This window comes from Schistocerca gregaria, chromosome 2 (genome assembly GCF_023897955.1).
Source record: "Schistocerca gregaria isolate iqSchGreg1 chromosome 2, iqSchGreg1.2, whole genome shotgun sequence".
In the NCBI taxonomy this organism is placed as follows: domain Eukaryota; kingdom Metazoa; phylum Arthropoda; class Insecta; order Orthoptera; family Acrididae; genus Schistocerca; species Schistocerca gregaria.
The window spans coordinates 670,995,663-671,018,339 of NC_064921.1; the positions used below are offsets into that span (position 1 = coordinate 670,995,663).

Genomic DNA, 22,677 nt, shown 5'->3' on the forward strand with positions numbered 1-22,677 from the left:
GCAGCACCTACCAACATTTTTCAGAACTTCCGCTTACTTTGCGCTCGATTCTAAGCTGCAGGCGGTTTTTTGGATTACAAAAACCGGAAAAAAAGTGCGGCTTAGATTCGAGTAAATATGGTATAAGGTGAAGTCATACTTACAAGGAGGAATTTACTGTAACTAGTGACAGGGAGGAACAAGGGTACTTTTTTTCCCAACTGGTGTAGTGTACCTCATGATATAAATGCTTTTTGGAAGGAAAGATCTGGAGCATCCCGGAAAGGGAAGACCAATAATGAGGTAAGGTGGATCCATGGAAGGTATAACATATAATTCATTATGGAGAACGCCAGCAAGAGGAACGCCAGCAAGAGGAACACAAGCACTGTCCTGATAGAAAAATGGTTGAAAAGTACCGTCCTCCAAAATAAGGTGTCTAAACAGTTCGTACAGAAGTAAGGAATGGTAGTGAATTTTGTTTCTCATTTGTGAAGAGTTCTCCAAACAAGTGACGTATAGGGATAATTACCTTGATTGTGAGTACTAGTGAAAGAGATACATCCATACACGCAAGAACTTCAAAAGCAGGTGTCAGAGCTTTGCTGTTGATGGTACGAGCTTGTGATTACTTCGCAGCATGTACCTCCCAAGATATAATGGAGCTAGATTCAATTAAAAGAAATATAAATTGTCTATGTATAAGCTAGGGCAAATCACAGCAAAGAGTCAGTTATTACTTCATTAAATATAAAGAGTCAACATAGATAATTTGAAATGCAAAACTAAAAAGGAGATTTTTTCTGTCATTTGTGTACTCCAGTGTATTGTTCTGGTAATGATGGAACATTAATTAACCAAGTCAACATAGCACCTACTGGCTGTTTAAATGCATAAAGGCGAATAATTCATCTTAGCATAATTTGTAAAGTGAAGATTTTCCAAATAAAATTAATAGTGAGCACCAAATACCAATAAAATAAGTAAACTTACAAAAGAAACAATGAAATTAATAGAGGTTAAAATAAAGTTAATCATATATGTGCACTTGCTAGAGCCAGTCATAAGAATGGAGGGGGTAATAGCAATTAGCACAAGTTGTTAACTAAATGGAGATCTATTCTCTTGTTAATTTTTATATTGTAATTTAAGTTTCTGATTTCTGGTTGAAAATATGTTAGACTTACTAGAAAAAAAGAAGGAAAAGAAGAAGTGCTAACGTTTATTGCTTTATGCTAAATGGCATGAACAGAATTACAAGTTTTTATTACTTATTTAAAGAAAGTAACTTTCGTGACATCTTTGACCTCAATGGAAAGATATGGGGTTTAACACATCATTTTTAGGTAAACTGATGGGTTACTCTCTCAGTCCTTAATGATGAAAGATAATCATGACATTTAATGAAAGTTTTTGTATAGCAGTAGCAGCAAGTGGTGGTTCAGATGGTCGGTCGTAAGCGTCATACAATAAGCTTATAACAACGAAAACAATGAATTATTGATGAAATTATTTAATTGGATAGATAAAAAAATCTATTCACCGAGCGGCAGCTGAACACACACATGAAAGACTGTTGTGGTTGGCAAGCCTTTGGAGCCAGTGGCTCCTTCTTCAGGCAGAAGGATTAAAGGGGAAGGAGAAGGGTGAAGGAAAAGGACTGGCGAAGTCTAGAAAAAGGGATAAATTTTGGGAAAGTCACCCAGAACCACAAATCAGGGGAGACTTATTGTACAGGACGAGAAGGAAAGACTGTTTGTTGGCGATTGCATTGAATGAGATTTAAAAACCTGGGAGCTTAAAGGTGGAAGACAGGGTAATATGCAAGACAGAGATTACTACTGAAACATTGTGCATGAGTTAATAAGAGCGAGTAAGCTAAATGCATTGTACATAATGGAAGTGGGAGGGTTGGTGAAAAATATACAGGAAAGATAATGAAAGATGTAGAAAACTAAAACAAAATGAAGCAAAAAGTACTTACAGCGAAGAAAATCTGAGAGGGAAGAAATTAACATAAATTAAGGCCTCATCTAAAGCACTCTCCCTTCCTGAATTATCTAAGGGCTTCACTTTCAGCCCTAAACCTGCATTTGATCATGCTTTCCTTAACATGTAATGTTGTTGTTGTTTTTGTTGTTGTCCTCAGTCCTGAGACTGGTTTGATGCAGCTCTCCATCCTGTTCAAGCTTCTTCATCTCCCAGTACCTACTGCAACCTACATCCTTCTGGATCTGCTTAGTGTATTCATCTCTTGGTCTCCCTCTACGATTTCTGCCCTCCAATGCTACATTTGTGATCCCTTGATGCCTCAAAACATGTCCTACCAACTGATCCCTTCTTCTAGTCAAGTTGTGCCACAAACTTCTCTTCTCCCAATCCTATTCAATACCTCCTCATTAGTTACATGATCTATCCACCTTATCTTCAGCATTCTTCTGTAGCACCACATTTCGAAAGCTTCTATTCTCTTCTTGTCCAAACTAGTTATCGTCCATGTTTCACTTCCATACATGGCTACACTCCAAACAAATACTTTCAGAAACGACTTCCTGATACATAAATCTATATTCGATGTTAACAAATTTCTCTTCTTCAGAAACGCTTTCCTTGCCATTGCCAGTCTACATTTTATATCCTCTCTACTTCGACCATCGTCAGTTATATTACTTCCTAAATAGCAAAACTCCTTTACTACTTTAAGTGTCTCATTTCCTAATCTAATTCCCTCAGCATCACCCGATTTAATTTGACTGAAATCCATTATCCTCGTTTTGCTTTTGTTGATGTTCATCTTATATCCTCCTTTCAAGACACTGTCCATTTCGTTCAACTGCTCTTCCAAGTCCTTTGCCGTCTCTGACAGAATTACAATGTCATCGGCGAACCTCAAAGTTTTTACTTCTTCTCCATGAATTTTAATACCTACTCCAAATTTTTCTTTTGTTTCCTTTACTGCTTGCTCAATATACAGATTGAATAACATCGGGGAGAGGCTACAACCCTGTCTCACTCCTTTCCCAACAACTGCTTCCCTTTCATGCCCCTCGACTCTTATGACTGCCATCTGGTTTCTGTACAAATTGTAAATAGCCTTTCGCTCCCTGCATTTTACCCCTGCCACCTTCAGAATTTGAAAGAGAGTATTCCAGTCAACATTGTCAAAAGCTTTTTCCAAGTCTACAAATGCTAGAAACGTAGGTTTGCCTTTTCTTAATCTTTCTTCTAAGATAAGTCCTAAGGTCAGTATTGCCTCACGTGTTCCAACATTTCTACGGAATCCAAACTGATACTCCTCGAGGTCCGCATCTACCAGTTTTTCCATTCGTCTGTAAAGAATTCGTGTTAGTGTTTTGCAGCTGTGACTTATTAAACTGATTGTTCGGTAATTTTCACATCTGTCAACATCTGCTTTCTTTGGGATTGGAATTATTATATTCTTCTTGAAGTCTGAGGGTATTTCGCCTGTCTCATACATCTTGCTCACCAGCTGGTAGAGTTTTGTCATGACTGGCTCTCCCAAGGGCGTCAGTAGTTCTAATGGAATGTTGTCTACTTGGGGGGCCTTGTTTCGAGTCAGGTCTTTCAGTGCTCTGTCAAACTCTTCACGCAGTATCTTATCTCCCATTTTGTCTTCATCTACATCCTCTTCCATTTCCATAATATTGTTCTCAAGTACATCACCCTTGTATAGACCCTCTATATACTCCTTCCACCTTTCTGCTTTCCCTTCTTTGCTTAGAACTGGGTTTCCATCTGAGCTCTTGATATTCATACAAGTGGTTCTCTTTTCTCCAAAGGTCTCTTTAATTTTCCTGTAGGCAGTATCTATTTTACCCCTAGTGAGATAAGCTTCTACATCCTTACATTTGTCCTCTAGCCATCCCTCCTTAGCCATTTTGCACTTCCTGTTGATGTCATTTTTGAGACGTTTGTATTCCTTTTTGCCCGATTCATGTAATATCCATTGGAAACATCACTTTGCAACCCAACACCAAAACCTTTGCAACAGCAAACCTGACACTGAACATGTTTTCAACAGTTCAGACCACAATCCCAACTTTATCCACCACCACTACCTCAAAATCATCCCTTACAATCCTTCCAAGAAATCCTCACATCCAGCATTGCCTCACAACCCTTCCTCAGGTCCCTACAACATGACCCTAACCTGTCCTCTGCGAACTACAGTCTCTACATTCCCTAAAAGTTGATGACTCCATCATTATCCTCCCAGCAAACAAAGGATCTACCACTGTACTACTTGATAGAAAGGAGTATGTTAGTGAAGTTCTACACCTGCTGTCTGACACCTCTACATACAGTGCCTGCCATCAAGATCCCATCCCTGTGATTCAAACTGACCTGCAGTCCCTCTTTAAAACCTCAGGCCCCTCACAAGGACTAATACCTCAATCCATAGAACTTCTCACACCACCCAAACCATGCACCCCCACTTTTTACCTTCTTCCTAAGATCCACAAACCCAATCATCCAGGCCATCCTATAGTTGCTGCTTTCAAAGCACCCACCAAACGTATTTCTGCATTAGTTGATAAACACCTGCAACCCACAGTACAAAACCTCCCCTCCTATCTCAAAAATACCAACCATTTCCTGGATCATCTGAAATCTGTGCCCATCCCATTCCCACCACACACCTTGCTTGTCACCATTGATGCCACCTCCCTATACTAACATACCCCACACACATGGTCTGCCTACTGCTAAACATTTCCTCAGTCAGCATCCACCTTATTACAGACCTATGACATCCTTCTTATTCCCCTTAATCAACTTTATGCTTATCAACAACTACTTCACCTTTGAGGGTCAGGCATACAAACAGATCAGTGTACAGTCATGGGAACCAGGATGGCTCCTTCCTATCCCAACCTTTTCATGGGTTACTTGGAAGGAGCTTTCCTGGGATCTGTAAGTCTTCAGCCCCTGGTTTGGTTTAGATATATTGATGACATCTTTACCATATGTACTCATGGTGAGGCTGACCTGCAACAATATTCCACAATATTCTTGTCAGACCCTCTGCTTCTTCTGCACCCACCTCCCTACCCTACGACTCCCACCTCTGTGACTGTAGCCGCTGCAAGACTTGCCCTATGCACCCTCCTACCACCGCCTACCATAGCCCTGTCACTGGCACAACATATACTATCAAAGGGAGAGCCACCTGCAAGATGACACATCATATACCAGCTACTATGCAAACACTGTTCAGCCTTCTACATCGGCATGACTAGAACCAAGTTATCGATTAGGATGAATGGGCATAGGCAGAGGGTATATATTGGCAACTCACTATATCCTGCTGCAGATCATGTTCTACAACATGACATTCATCACCTTGGCACCTGTTTCACCACATGTGCCATCTGGATTCTTCCCCCAGACACCAGTTTCTCAGAACTCCTCAGGTGGGAAGAGCACTACACATGTTCTTGATGCTTGCCACCTACCTGGCCTTTATTCACTTTAATTTCTTCCATCTCAGATTTTCTTCATTGTGACTACTCTGTTTTAGTTTTCTACATCTTTCATTGCCTTACCTGTCTATTTCCCCTCCCCCCCCCCTTTCCACTTCTGTTACATACAATGCACTTAGCTTACTCACTCTTATTAACTCCTGCACAATGTTTTAGTAGTAATCTATGTCTTGCATATTACCCTGTCTTCCACCTTTAAGCTCTCAGGTTTTCAAATCTCATCTGATGCTGTCCTCAACAATCAGTCTTTCCTTTTCATCCTCTACGATAACTGTAACCTGACCGCAGTTCTGGGCAACTTTCCCAATATCTACCCCTTTTCCCAGACCTCTCCAGATCTTTTTCTTCACCCTTCTTCCTTCCCTTTCAACACTATTGCCTGAAGGAGGAGCCATTGGCTCTGAAAGCTTGCCAATCACAAGACTCTTATGTGTGTGTTCTGCCACTTCTTGTTCAGTAGATACAATAAGCCTAGTCGTTTGTAAACATAACACCCTCAAAATATTACTCAATTTGTGGATTGCATCATGAAGTTATTCTCAACCCAATGTGTCAACTTTATAGCCAAATTTTAGTCTTTTGCACAAAGTTTAATTTTCGGCTTTAACATGAAGAATTCTGCAACTGAGGCTCATAAAATGTTGGATCAGACCTACGGTGCAGAACCTATTAGAGAAAGAAAATACAGAGAATGGTTCCAAGGCTTTAAAAATGGTGATTTTCGTGTTGAAGACCAGCATGGTGGTGGAAGAGCGAAGATGCCCAATTCTTTCACCGCGGTTTTTGTATGCTGCCCAAAAGATGGGAGAAAGTAGTGGTTAACGATGGCTAAAACTTGGAATCATAAATTGTTTTAAGTTTTTCACAATAAAGCCCTGAACTTTAGGAAAAAATGGTGGAAACAAAGTTGTAGGACTAACAGCAGTTAAGTTTCAGACAGCATATTGACAGAGAAATGGTTTATTATTATGTTCAGGTAATGCACAGCACATCTGCAAGACAGGATGAAGAGTTCAGCATGTCCACCTGCTGTGGGCCACTTGTTTTTAGACGAGGCAGACTGGAAGTGTCTTGTGGCCATGAAAAATGGCACTCACAATAACAAAAGTGATGTCATACACACAAAAGCACAATAAGTTTTTAAAAAGTGTATTTGTCTTTTGCATTCTTGGATATTTTGCTTGTCAAAATGTATTCTTGTTGTAAAATATATTTGTATCTGAAAATTTGTGATACAATTGTAATATACATATCTGATAACAGTTAGCCCAATGTAGAGAGACACTTTAAACAGACTGGTGTCAAAGAAGAAATATCAGTGGTCAATATGCAAAATCGAGAAGGATTTCAGCTTCCTTTCAGCCACCAGGACTGAAAACACCGCAAAGGCATAGTATCCCACTTGCATCAGTAGCAACACAGTTATCCATGTATTACTACTGGTCCAGATAGTAGTTAATTTTATGAAATAGGTGACCAAGGAGAATATATTAAACAACATGACAGAGTAAACACAAAATAAATAAATAAAATGTAACAATATTATGAGAAGGAAAGTTGCTACTCACTATGTAGTAGAGATACCGTGTCGCAGATAGGCACAACAAAAAGACACAATTATAGCTTTTAGCCATTAAGGCCTTCGTCAACAATAGACACATACGCACACGCGCGCGCACACACTCAAGCAAACAAAACACACACACACACACACACACACACACACACACACACACACACACACACACACACACACACACACACAAGCAAACAAAAAAAACACACGCACACGCACGCCCACGCGCACACACACACACACACACACACACACACACACACACACACACACACACACACCAGTCTCAGGCAACTGAAATCACACTGCTAGCAGTAGCACCAGTGAATGATGGGAGTGGCGACTGGGTGGGGTTGGGATGGAGGGTGGGGCAGGGAGGAGGAGGAGTTACATGGTTGGAGTGGTGGACAGTGAAGTGCTGTAGATTAGACGGATGGCGAGAGAGAAGTAGTGGAAAAGGGAAGTAGTGGAAAAAGAGAGAAATAAAAAGACTGGCTGTGGTGGTGGAATGACGGCTGTGTAGTGCTGGAATGGGGACAGGGAAGGGGCTGGATAGGTGAGGACAGTGATTAACGAAGGTTGAGGCCAGGAGGGATACGGGAATGCAGGATGTATTGAAGGAAAGTTCCCACCTGTGCAGTTCAGAAAAGCTGGTGTTGGTGGGAAGGATCCATATGGCACAGGCTGTGAAGCAGTCACTGAGATGAAAGGAATCATGTTTGGTAGTGTGTTCAGCAACAGGGTGGTCCTCTTGTTTCTTGGCCACAGTTTGTCAGTGGCCATTCATGTAGACAGCTTGTCGGTTGTCATGCCTACATAGAGTGCAGCACAGTGGTTGCAGCTTAGCTTGTAGACCACATGACTGGTTTCACAGGTAGCCTTGGCCTTTGATGGGATAGTTGATGTTAGTGACAGGACTGAAGTAGGTGGTGGTGGAAGGATGTATGGGACAGGTCTTGCACCAATTACAGGGGTATGAGCCATGAGGTGAGGTTTCGTGAGCTGGGTTTGTGTGAGGAGGAACAAATATATTCTGTTGATTAGGTGGACAGCGGAATACCGCTGTGGGAGGGGTGAGAAGGATAGTGGGCATGATATTTCTCATTTGAGGGCAAGACGAGAGGTAATCAAAACCCTGGCGAAGAATGTAATTCAGTTGCTCCAGTCCTGGGAGGTACTGAGTTACAAGGAGAATGTTCCCCTATGGCCAGACGATGGGACTTTGGGAGGTGGTGGGAGACTTGGAAAGATAAAGGCATGGGAGATTTGTTTCTGTACAAGGTTTTAAGGATAATTATGGCCATGACAACCTACAAGCTGTCTGTTCGCATGAATGGCCACTGATAAACTGTGGCCAAGAAAGAAGTGGACCACCCTGTTGCTGAACACGCTGCCAAACATGATATCCTTCATTTCAATGACTGCTTCACAGCTTGTGCCATATGGATCCTTCCCACTAATACCAGATTTTCTGAATTGCACAAGTGGGAACTTCCCTTCAATATATTCTATGATCCAGTAACCCTCTTGGCCTCAACCTTCGTTAGTCACTGTCCTCACCCATCCAGCCCCTTTCCTGTTTCCATTCCAGCACTACACAGCCGACATTCCACCACCACACTCTGTCCTTTTATTTCTCTCCTTTTCCACTACTCCGTCCCTCCCCCTCACCACCTCTCCCCCCCCCCCCCCCTGCAGCACTTCACTTCACTGTCTGCCACCCCAACCACACTATCCCTCCCCCTCCCCGCCCCAGCCTCCTCCTTACCCTCACCCAGTCACTGCTCCCATCATACACTGGTGCTGCTGCTCGCAGTGTGGTTTCAATTGCCTGAGACTGCAGTCGTGTGTGTGTGTGTGTGTGTGTGTGTGTGTGTGTGTGTGTGTGTGTGTGTGTGTGGCGCGCGCGCGCGTGTGCGCACGTGCGAGCGTATGTGTCTATTGTTGACGAAGGCCTTAATGGCCAAAAGCTATAATTGTGAGTCTTTTTGTTGTGCCTATCTGTGACACGGTATCTCTACTACATAGTGAGTAGCAACTTTCCTTCTCATAATATTGTTACATTCCATCCTGGATTTTGCATTGTATATTGCGTGTGCTGTATAAGGCTTAGACCTACTGTGACAGAAAAAGAAACTGCATTACCATGGCACAAAAGCGAGCAACTACTACAGCAGACACGGTATCAGCTCTACTGGAGTAGCTTAAATTATTAAATGAATAGAACGAGCAAATGGCTCAGCAGTTGCATAGTCAAATGGGAGATTCTTCACAATCAGGTCCCAGTGAAATTAAATCAGAACAGGCAGTACCCTCCACTTTGGAGGACCTTATTATCTTCATTCAGGATGTATTATCTGCTGTCAGCTTGTGCGACTGGTCTGAACTAACATCATTGCTGATGAGCAAGTTGCACTTATCAGGTAAGGCTGAAAATGCATATCATGTACCATAAGGTTTTGAGTATAGTAACCACATTTCTAGAATTGGTAAATGGTTTAAAGCAATGGTACACAAAACAAAATAGTGCTAGTTTCTTTTGGGGAAAGTTAAGTAATTTGAAACAAATGCCCAATGACACTGTAGAACTTTTTGGTTAGGATAAGCAAGTTGAACCTCCAAACGTATGAGCTGACTACCAACCTGGACAATAATGCAGCATTATTGAGCGAGGCTAAGGATACGGTACTAGATGGGTTCCTAGGAAGCATTTCTTCAGAATTTTTTAGTACAGTGAGAACAGAAAACCCCTGCATAATTCTTGGTTTGTAACAGCTCACTATTACTGTTTATGGCTTGTACACACCCACCCACCCACACACACACACACACACACACACACACACACACACACAAGCAATAATTTCTGACTCACTGAAAATGTGTTCGGGGCTTCATAACTATCTTCTTACACTTTAATGTATTCATATTCCCCAAACGGTTATCCATATGAACTACTTGTGCATGATTATATCCGGCTGCTGCGTGAATAAAACCCCATTCCACAAAGTCTAATTGACAATCCCTCCTGCTCCGAAGATGAGTAAGAACATTACCAATGCTAACCTCCATCCAAGAGACAACCTCGCCATCACCTAGAGGAAATAATTTATATGTACTCCCTCCATCCTCAGAAAAGTGGGAATAAAAAAAAAAAAAACTATATTCCTACGTACACTACATAAATCAGTGAAAGCAAAGACAAAATCCTACTATTATCATGTATCTCAACATTTCTGACTATATCTTCCTTGGCCTCAACCCATATGGCCTATTCTGCAATATTTCTTTATTCTCTTGCTTCTTAATTCCAGTACATGGCAATTCCACTCACACTTGAGGAAAGGAGTCTATGGCCCCTTGAAAAGGTTTAATTCTACTGATATGAACTACTGAAGTTATTCCTGGTGACTGTAACTTGACGTTTACAGGTGACTTCAACTTGACCACCTGGTAGGGACACTGAAACTTCATCAAAAACCTTTTTTCCTCTTACCATTTGGAGTGTAAGAATTAACAAGTAATACCCATTGACCTATCCAATGCTGTTGGTAAATTCCTCTTACTTAACTCACGTGCTCTTTTTGTTCTGGCACTTTCATGTCAGCCCATTTTACGTTTACCAATACTTCCTTTTGAGTTCTTGCAAATATCTTAACATGTTCATCATCTTTTATCAAATTTGGCTGAATCACATCAAACAGAGACGGCATTTTGTGTCCGTGTACATCCTCATAAGATGATAACCTTGTTCCTGTATAAGTTTTTGAATTGCAAGCACTACCACACAGTCTAAATTTACATCCCAGTCTAGATGTGAGAATTCACATAATGGTGTAACAACTTCGATAAAGTCCTACGAACTTTCTGTTCGACTATTTGCCTGTGAGTGGTATAGACTCATACCAGTAAGTGAAACAACTGCTTAATGAAATCCGAGATGATATTTGCCCCTTGGTCCATAATAATCATTTGCTGGATCCTGTCCAGTATCCATTGGTTCACCACAGCATGAGCTATTGTGCTCACTTTCTAATCAGGTATTGTTAACATTACTAAATACCTTGACACATTATCAATAATTGTTAATACATACTTGTTACTGTACTGAATCCTGTCAAATGGTACCAAAATATTTGCTCCTATCACTTAGGTGGGTAATCAGATGGTGGTAGTGTTTTTAATTCTACATATTGTTTAGGTGCTGGCCAACAACACATACAAATTTTACAAAATGCATAACACTGTGCTGTCTGCGGTAGTGTTACTTATTCTGCTACCATTGTCAATGGCAGCTTTGCATGTTGATAAGCCAATATCACCTGTTTTGCTGTGTTTGGCAGTGAATTGAACATTTTGTTTAGGCGGCAGTAGAATAAATATCATCATCATAGACAACAAAATGTGACGCATTTTGTAAAATTCGTACAGTCTGTTGACTAAAAAAGATGTTCAGTTTACTGACAAACACTGCAAAACATGTGATCTTGGCTTATCAATGTGCACAGCTGCTGTTGATGATGGTTTAAGACCGGAAGCAGTAGCATAATAAATAACATTATCAAATACAGCACAGTGTTACGCATTTTGTAAAAAAAAAAAAGAAATTTTTTTAAATTGTTTCTTTTGATGGGACAAATCAGCACATTGTGCACATAGAATACAGTTCTTGACATAATGTTGAACATCAGCACCTCTTGTTCATCATCAGAACCTTTCCGAGCCTCTTCTATCCATTGTTCTCTTACTCCCATGACCTGATAACATATGATCATGTGCTTGCTGTAATACTTCTGTCCACAGATCTGCTGGAACTACAACATATGGTCCACATTTGGTTGATCCACACAATATACCATATTGTATGACACACATTTGCTGTTTTGCAATACACCCGACACTCTCTGTAGCTTGCTTGCACTCTCTTCACATCTTTCAGATCAAATCCAGAGATTTGCAATGTCCCAATCTTCCTACTCTTAACTGTGTCAGGTAGTTAAATCTGCATGATCAGTAATCACTGTAAAATTACGTCTGTGTAGATAACACTGAAAATATAAAATACCACATACACCCTTTGTCAGTAAAGTTCTAGGACATGTTCTTTAAAAAAATAGAAAATTGCGCTTACCAAGTATTGATCCTAGCTCCTATCAAAGTAGGCCCCTTGGCTATCTATACACAGTTGCCATTGATGCTGGCATTCTTGGAAGCAATGAGGAAATTTTCCACTGTGATGTTTGTACGTTCCTTTGTCACAGTCCTTTGCATGTCTACGATATCTTGATGAAGCTGTCCTTTCAGTCGCCTTTTCACACGTGGAAATAAGAAAAAAATCACAAGATGAAAGATCAGGTGAATTTGGTGGATGTTGGGTGGCAATAACAGAATGTCTGGTAACAGATAAAGCAGTATGGCATGTTGTACTGTCATGTAGTATGAACCAGTCCTGAGAATGCCACATATCATCGCAAGGACGTCACAAATGTATCAACAAGAGTTCCATGTAATGAGTCAGGTTCACTGTTTGAACTTGAGGTACATACACATGGTGAACTAATCCTTCACTATCAAAGAATATGATCAATGCTGTCTTTGCTCTTGAAAGTTATCGTTTGACTTTTTCAGAGCTGGTGATCCAGCACTCTGCCATTCAGCACTTTGACACCTTGTGAGGGTCATACTGGTAGCACCAACTTTTATCCCAGAAATAATCTTTGACGGAAATGTGGAACCACATCTGATTCTATTCAGTAGCCCAGCAGAAATTTATCATCTTTGCTCTTTCCTTTCATCTGTTAATTCGTGTGAGAGACGAGTTTTGCATCAAGTTTTTGTTTCCCTAAATATTCTCATAAAATCTTACAACACACATCATGATTCAAATTAAGTTCTACTGATACTGCGCACATGGTTACATGGCGGTCTTCTTGCTGTAGCTGCCTTACACTCCATGTTTGCATTGCTATATGTTGTAGAAAGGCAATATTTTCTTTCTAAATTATACATCAGGTACTACAGGGTACAGATGAACTAACTGATGCAGAAAATTGGGAAACTGCTGCTGATAAAATGTTAAGACACGTTCAGGAGCATCACCGTGGACAAAAGCAGAACACGATTACCATTAGTGTAACAGCCATTAGTAAAAACACCGTACTAGTAGTTATTTATGCAACTTATCTTTTCCTAAGTTGTAATATAACACAAGCAGAGTTAAAACCCACACAAAAGATCCCTCTGAAATGGGTTGTATCAGAAAGAAAAACAGAAATTGTAGCAAAGGTTAAGTTGGTAAAGGACTTTGTAAATAGAGTAAGACCTTTATATTACAGGTTTAAACTTTCCTTTAGTTTTCCTAAACCTCATGACAAATTCTTTTAGAGGAGAGGGGTATATTGCATGCCAATCTTGTATAAGGCAGCAAACAGTTAAAATTTTCTAAGTTCCAGAGTGAAGCTACCTCGCTTACATTACAGCAGTGTCACCATGAGGTGGGGACAAAGCATAACATTTCACAAGCGAAAGTGTGTCAGGGGAAAATGCAATATCAGTGCCTCTTGTGATCCAGACAGCAGACCTCAGCAGAAATGCAGTAGGCTCAGCAACTGGACAGCATCACATCGTCATCGTTACATGATGAAAGAATCACTACTGCTAATGCAACAAAGTGTGCCAAGAGTTTTTACAAATCCATTCAATACTACAACAAATTCATTATACAAGCACACACAGTGAGAACTGCTGACCCCTTTGTAATAGCGTAACCCATGCGGTCATGACAAGTGACATGCAGTCAGTGAAACGGATCGATGGTGTGCATAACATTCACACGCAATTCCCTAATTACAGTACAGTGATATCTAGCACAAGTTTATTGTAGATTTCCTGCATGCTGCTGAGAAACAATAGCAGTTAAGACAAGAGATCATTTCCTCACCATAATCACTAGTCATAGAGTTCAACACCACAGTCTGCCACTTCTGCAGTCAGTTGGACATGGGAAGGGGGAGGGACCTTCCATACCATCCCTGTTCAGGACCAACGTTCCTGATATTTCAGTGGATGTACCAGAACCTACCTGAACAGCACAACCAGGATTGTCATACTACATGGCTACACGACACTCGTCCACATGATTCAACATGTGAATAACGGCAGTGAGCAGGAGCAGACACAGCACCTCATAAATTGGCGTGTGTTTAAGTCCAACACATGCGCCACCTTTACTCACTGCCGCAGCATCAGGACACAGTGAGCACCAAAGCCACCACAGGCTGCAACCACCATAGCAGCAACTGGTGACGAATGGACATGATGCGTCAGCCACCTTCAGCAGACTGAGGATCATTTATGTTGTGATTTCTCGACTGACATTGACAGCTGATGTCAACAATGAGTCAAGACACTGCTTGTAACTTACAGAGGTAAATAATTAGTTCTGAATCTTTTTTCATTGCACCTACCTGTGACAACAGATCACTACAATCCCTGCAAGGAAAACTGGAAAGAAGCAAACTATGGGAGTGCCTCCCGACACAGAACCATCTCTACTTCCACCCTCCTAAGAGTCGCCTCTTGCAAACCTATTATTCCATCTTCACACGTACACTTGATAATGGGAAAACACCAAACCAAGCTTGTCGTGCTACTCAAATCATATGAGTGCAGCTAAAAAGTGTACTTAAAATAAAATATGTCATTCTTCAAGCTCATGTGTGCTGTGGGTCCACAGGAAAGGAAATTGTTGAAGATTCCATATTCTTAGATTTCCATTAACTTTTTCATACAGCTCTCCACTGCAGACTGTTATTGATGACCTGAACATACAGAATAGGTTCTCAGAGATATGAGTAAATCAAAGGCTTTTTAAGGTATAGAACTCAGCACATAGTCATGTATGGAAAGTGTTCATCAGGAGCAAGAGTCTCTTCAGGAGTGCCCCAGGGTAGTGTGAAGATAAGACCACTCTTGTTCTCTATGAACAAAATTAACTGATGGTAACAAGAGCAACATCTGCAACTGATTGCTGATGATGTGTAATGTGAAGGAAATGTATCATTGTGCTACTGTCATAGGAGACAGGATGATTTAGACAGAATTTCTATTTGGCGTCATGAATGGCAGCTTGCTCTACATAAAAAATGTATGTTAATACATATGAATAGGGGAAACAACCCTGAAATACTTGAACAAATGGTTGAAATGGCTCTGAGCACTATGGGACCTAACATCTGAGGTCATCAGTCCCCTATAACTTAGAACTACTTACACCTAACTAACCTAAGAACATCACACACATCCATGCCCAAGGCAGGATTCAAACCTGCGACCTTAGCGGTCGCTCGGTTCCGGGCTGTAGACCACTCGACCACTGCGGCCGGCAAATACTTGAATACATTATTGGTAGTGAGCTGCTTGGATAGCAACAATATTAAATATCTAGGCATAACAGTGCAAAATGATACAAATGGAATGACCACGTAAGGTCAGTAATAGGGAAGGTGAATGGTGGACTATAGTTTACTGGGAGAATTTTAGGAAAGTATACCTTATCTATAAAGAAGATCATTTACAGCATGCTAGTGCTATCCATTCTTGAGAATGACTTGTCTTTGGCACTGCTCTGGGCCACATTAAAGTAATTCAGAGGCATGCTCGACACTGAGGCAATTCAGAGGCATGCTGCTAGATTCGATACTGACAGGTTCATGCAACACATGAGTATTCTAGAGATGCTCCATGTACTCAAACTGGAATTCCTGGAGAGAAGACGACATTCTTTTTGTGAAACACTGTTGAGAAAATTTAAAAAGTGTTTGAGGTTGACTGCAGAATGATTCCATCGCCACAAATGTACTATGCGGGTATAGACAATAAGCATTCCCTCCCTCCATCAAGGGTAGGACTACAAAGATAAAAGGAATTAGGGCACATATGGAGGCATATAGACAGTAGTTGTCCCTCATTCATTAGCCAGCAGAACAGGAAAGGGAATGACTAGTAGTGGTACTATCAATCATGCACCGTATGGTGGCTGCTTGTGGTGTATGTACGTAGATGTAGATCTCTACCTGGTGGAACGTGTAAGCTGCAAATTGTTACCAATGTACATTGATGGGTTCTAACAGCTATGGCCACAAGTGTGGTGTTCAATAGTATCTGCTTGCTAAAAGTGAACAGTTGCAGCACTGTGCAAATGACTCCTGATGCCCTCACCAAGTTCGTTTCACTCTTACCAAAAATGGAGTATTTCTGACTGTAGGCATGTGCTCTAATAACTGCAATTTCTGCAGTGGAAAACATACAGTGGAGGGGAGAGACATCAACTGCTCGAGTTCAGCCAGGTGATAGTAACAGGCATTACAATTATACTGTATCATCGTTAACAAATTGTAGTGTTTGCGCAGCGAAATGAAAGGCAGTTTGTTTACATCTCTGTTCCTTCCCCAACTTCCTGTCGACACAGTATCCTGCCAACGACGCCAACACGCTAACCAGCCGCCATCTGCAACTGCCGTTCACTGTTGCTGACTTCACACCCGCTCTCCAACACCGCAACCACCGTTTGATGCTGCCGCCGTCCGTGCTGTTCACTGGTGCCGATTCTACACCTGCTCACCGATGCAGCCTAGACCTCTGTGACGGGTGAGCGAAAACCAATAAATGTTTGGTAAAGTTGAAAGAACTGCAGGACAATAAACTGTGGGTGTAGTTATTGTACACAATATTGTATTTTAGGTTAGATGATTACTAGGTCAAAGAAAAACATAGAAATGGATAATATTCAGAAAGTTGGGGAAACTTCAAGGCCACCCATGGCAAAGGAAATGCCAGACTGGACTGAGGTGGCACATTTAATTAAACCACTAAGCCTTAAATTAGATAACCAGAGAAAAGAACAGAAATCAGATTCAGTTACTTTAAGACGAACTAAATGCTAAATTAGATAACTGGAGACAAGGACAGAGAGCAGGTTAAGCTTCTTTAAGAAAAGAATTATATGCTAGATTAGATGACCGAAGTGCTAAGTTGGATGACTAGAAGGCTAATACAGCCACCCTGAAGCACAGGGTGAATCTCTAAATTCTAAGTTTGATGTATTAAATGATGAAGTGGAAAATTTACAATTAGATTTAAAGAATGAATTAAGTAATTCTATAACTGTCCAAATGAATCAAATGTTTACAGATTCTAGTCAAAAGCAGGATGATCAATTTCAGAAGTTGAACCAGAAATTAGAATTTGATATTGAAGACAAGTGTAACAACAAAGAACCCGATCTTAATGAAAAATTAGAATGTAATGTTAAATATAATGCCGTAAGACAGGAAATTAATATCTTGAAAGAGAGCACAGATCAAACTAAGGAAGTAATGTCGCTTATTCAATCGAATATTCCAGGTGTTAGCACACGGTCGGTTATTCAATCACAAATGCCAGAGGTTAATACACAAGTTGTTAGTACACACATTGTCAGGCCGCTTGTAAATAATGAAGGACAGAATGTCAGGGGAAAAAAAGTCAACTCTGACATTATATAAGTAGTTTGGTGGAACCTTTTGAACTAATTATAGATCGAGAAGTTATCGAGAGTATAATATCCGAAAACGTTGCGACTGTTGCTTTCTCCAAATCTAATGATACTGATATGGTTACGAACGAAGAACTCAAACTTGTCTATGACAAAGTAGAAAATAGAATAACTTTACCTAACATTGTGTTACATAGTGAAGTGGTGATTGTTTTGTTGTGGGGAGACTTTCACACAAAATTTAACGAGATGTACTGGTCTGCGCTTTTTCAAGTGAAGTTAATATCACATCCATGGGATCCAGTTGGGGTCACATATTCCCCAGGGATGTTAACATTCTGTGTTAAAGGGCGAAGTGATGACCATAGGTTCCTGGGTCGTTTTTGGTGTTACTACCACACTAGTTTTCCTACAACAAATTCCCTTCAAATCATCAACTGTTCTGTAATCTATTCATAACCTCTTAAACTATAGTATCATGTTAGTATTTAAGTGACCAAATATGACTATAAGATAGTGACTAATTTAAAAAAATCATGAATGAACAGTGATCTCTAAACATGGAATGAAATGAATAAAAAGTAGTACTAGTATAAAGGTAATATCACGGTACTATTCAAACAAAGAAATATCTAGACATCAAAAACTGAATGAAGTACTTTACGTGTGTATGAAAAATAGTATAAACTGAATGACTAAACAATTATGTTATCTTAGTGTATAATTTTCTATTTTTACAAAATAATGTTATGCCTTTTGTGAGATGTAAGATAAATAGGAGGGTTTTGTATCACTTTTGGAAAGCATGGGCAGTGTAGATACAAACATGACTAACACCACACACACACACACACACACACACACACACACACACACACACACACACACACACACACACACACACCTTTCAGGCAACCCTCGCAAACAAGTGTAAATGATTCATCACCATTTACCATTCCATAGGAGTTGCTAAGATCTTTCTTCAGAGACTTCAAAGGTGAAGGTGAGAATGTCTGTTCTGTAGGAGACATTTAACATTGTACCTCCTCGGGCTTCTCACTCAAGTACCAGCGAAGCAGGGATCCTGGGGAAGAGGGGTGGGAAGGGTTTCCTGTCTTTGGGGCTATCTTCATTCACTTCTTCGATCTTAGCAACCATTTCTTTTTTTTTTTTTTTTCTCCTTTCTTACTTCTCATCTGAGTACCGACCTATGTTTCCCTCTTTCCATATGCATACACTTCTATCGCTGAATTCCTACTCATTCTCCTTGGTTTCCTATAACCTTCAACTTATTTCGAATAAGTAGGCTGAAGAATCAGCCTGCATGAACACACATCGACATACACACAAAATTATACTTAGACACAAACATAAAAATTATGGGTTAGAAACCTAAAGCGATGTCAGAACCGCCAAGAGATGTAAGGGAATAAAGACCTATTTACATCTGTGTAGGTGCACATATTGTGTGGCTGATATATGATGGCTCTGCATCGCCCCTTTTTTTCCCTCTTATCACTTCTTATATATTTATTCATAGGTATAAGAACAGAGACAGTTCTACATTGCACAAGGAAGTGTGAGAAATGAAGAGCTAATGAGCATAAGTCAGGGTGGAACTAATGGTGATAATTATGTAGGAATACCAGTAGAATATTTGATCTGATGATTTGTAGGGTAGTGGGACAAGTCTAGAATAACGAAAGGTATGATATAGTGAATTCTATATAAATGTGAGGTCTACTGAAAGTGTAGAAGTTGAAAAGTAGTGGAGGACTCTAGGGGATCAAATAAGGTACCAAGAAGTAAGACAGAAGTGTGAAGTGGCAGTATAATATTTAGCGGCAGTAGACATAAAGCTGTATACTAGGGCAGTAAACTATGAAGCCTACTCAGGAAGGAGGAGGAGGGCGCACCCAGCATTTATTGGATGAAAAGGGCAGATAGGCAGACCCAAGAGAGGCTGACCTACACTGTGCAGGCAGAAGCACCAAGAAGGTGATTGACCTGTACCATAGCAGATTAGGAAGTTTAAAGGGGCGCACCTACCAAAAGGGAAGGAGGAAGAGCATTCATAGTATCAACCTGTATGTAAGGAATAGTTACTGTGCCTAGAAGGAAAAGCACAGTATCGTGACAAAAATCACACATTTTGTAGAGATTATTCTGGTAAATTTAAATTCTATATTCCACTAGCTTTGTCAAGTTTTATATTTATAAGTGTCAGAAAGAACTAAGAGAAATGGTAATTAATGAAGTTAATACATACTAAAGAAAAAACAGTACAGAGAAGTAGAGTAAAGAACAACATAATTAAGGGTCTATGACACCTGGAGTCTGTGACTGGAGGTTAAGAATATTGTCCGCACAAAAGTGTATAAAAGTCCAAACTTCAATATTGAGTGCAATGCTCAAATAGGGGGGGGGGGGGGGGGGGGGGGGGAAGTAGCAGAAAGGAGGGAAATAAAAGAAAATAAAAGACTGGGTATGGCAGTGAAATGACGGTTGTGTAGTGCTGGAATGGGAACAGGGAGGGGGCTGGATGGGTGAGGACAGTGACTAACGAAGGTTGAGGCCAGGAGGGTTACGGGAACATAGGATGTATTGCAGGGAAAGTTCCCACCTGCGCAACTCAGAAAAGCTGGTCAGAAAAGCTGGTGCTGGTGGGAAGGATCCATATGGCACAGGCTGTGAAGCAGTCATTGAGATGAGGGGTATCATGTTTGGCAGTGTGTTCAGCTACAGGGTGGTCCTCTTTTTTTGGCCGCAGTTTGTCAGTGGCCATTCATGCGAACAGACAGCTTGTTGGTTGTCACTGTCATACCTACATAGAATGCAGCACAGTGGTTGCAGCTTAGCTTGTAAATCACATGACTGGTTTCCCAGGTAGCCCTGCCTTTGACGGGATAGTTGATGTTAGTGACTGGACTGGAGTAGGTGGTGGTAGGAGAATGTATGGGACAGGTCTTGCATCTAGGTCTATTGCAGGGGTATGAGCCATGAGGTTAGGGATTGGGAGCAGGGGTTGTGTAAGGATGGACGAGTATATTGTGTAGGTTCGGTGGACGGCGGAATACCATGGTAGGAGGGGTGGGAGGGATAGTGGGTAGGACATTTCTCATTTCAGGGCACGACGAGAGCTCGTGGAGAATGTAATTCAGTTGCTCCAGTCCCACACGGTACTGAGTTACGAGAGGAACGCTCCTCTGTGGCTGGACTGTGTGACTTTGGGAGATGGTGGGAGACTGGAAAGATAAGGCACCGGAGATTTGTTTTTGTACAAGGATGGGAGGATAATTACAGCCAGTGAAGACTTCAGTGAAACCTCAGTATATTTAGAGGGAGACTGCTCGTCACTGCAGATGTGACAACCATGGGTGGCTAGGCTGTAAGGAAGGAACTTCTTGGTATGAAACGGGTGGCAGCTGTTAAAGTGGAGATATTGCTGGTGGTTAGAAGGTTTTATATGGACGGAGGTACTGATGTAGCCATCTCTGAGGTGGAGGTCAACATCTAGGAAGGTGACTTGTTGGGTTGAGTAGGACCAGGTGAAGCAAATGGGGGTGATGTTTTTGAGGTTCTGGAGGAATGTCAATAAGGTGTTTTCACCTTCAATCCAGATAGCAAAGATGTCATCAATGAATTTGTACCAGGTGAGGGGTTTATGATTCTGGGTTTTTAGGAAACATTCCTCCAGATGGCCCATGAATAGGTTACCATAGGATGGTGCCATGCAGGTGCCCATAGCCGTAATGTGGATTTGTTTGGAGGTAATGTATTCAAAGGAGAAGTAATTGTGGGTGAGAATATAGTTGGTCATGGAGACTAGGAAGGAGGTTGTTGGTGTGGAATCCATAGGGCATCTGGAAGGGTAGTGTTCGATAGCAGTAAGGCCATGGGCTTTATGAATGTTTGTGTACAGGGAGGTGGCATCAATAGTGACGAGCACGGCACCGTGTGGTAAAGGGAAAGGAACTATGGAGAGTCGGTCGAGGAAACGGTTGGTATCTTTTATATAGGAGGATAGATTCCCGGTAATAGGTTGAAGGTGTTAGTCTATGAGCAGAGATTCTCTCAGTGGGGGCAAATTAACTGGTCACAATGGAACGATAGAATTTATAGAAGAGCTTTTGATGAAAGTGCTGTGTCTGATATTATTATTTCTTAATTATTTAAAATAAACAGTGAAATGAAGGCACACACTGACAACAAAACAAACCTCTACTTGCTCTACCCCAAACCGTTTAAAGACACAATTTATTTTAATCATCTTTCCAGAATGAATGTTTCACTCTGCTGCTGAGGAAGTGGTGTTATGAAATTTCCTGCAAGATTAAAGCTGTGATCCAGACAGAGAATCAAACCCAGAACCTCACCTTTTGCGGCAGTAATACTACTGACTGAGCAGTCAAGGAGTGATTCATGATCTGCCCTTACAGGCTCATTTCTGTCAGTACCTCTCTTCTTCTAGTTTCCAAAATTTCCACATGTTATCCTGCATATCTTGCAGGACTAGCATTTCTGGAAGAATGGATAATATGGAGAAATGGCTTAGCCACAGCCTAGGGGATTGTTTCCAGAATTAACATTTCTCTCTGCAGTAGAGTATGCACTGTTATGAAAATTCCTGGTGGATTAACTGTGAGCTGAACTGGGGCTTGAAACCAGAACCTTGCCTTTTGTGGCAATGCTCTTCCCAAGTGAGCTATTCAGGCACTCTCAACACATCTTCATGGCCTTACTCCCATACTTTGTCCTAAATAAATGCAAAAGATGCTTTTTACCCACATCATGTTCATGTACTCATCCATTGCTAACTATGTTCTCTTCCCTCCCCTCCACAACCTTCAAATCACCATCTAGTAACAATTTAATAGTCAATTTTCTAAATACTTACATACCTCTGCTTTTTCTGAGAATCTCCCAAAGTACTGTGTGTAATACCATGGTTCTTCTGCACTTTTTTTGCTCAAGTAGCCAAATGATCGCTCTCTTAATCGTTTCAATCTATCATTCTCCTGACGTGCAAATTTCACTGTAACTTGTTCTGCTTCTTCTTCTTCATCTTCATTTTCTCCTAGTAC

General features: G+C 41.0%; 1 protein-coding gene across 1 annotated transcript in view; it reads right to left on the minus strand.

The window, feature by feature from the left end:
* Positions 1 to 22,677, minus strand: part of LOC126334716 (DNA-directed RNA polymerase III subunit RPC5-like) — a 112,762-nt gene that overhangs the window by 40,498 nt on the left and 49,587 nt on the right. The window contains exon 5 of the mRNA XM_049997230.1: positions 22,495 to 22,670. Coding sequence (XP_049853187.1) covers positions 22,495 to 22,670 — 176 coding nt within the window. The remainder of the gene's footprint in view (positions 1 to 22,494; positions 22,671 to 22,677) is intronic.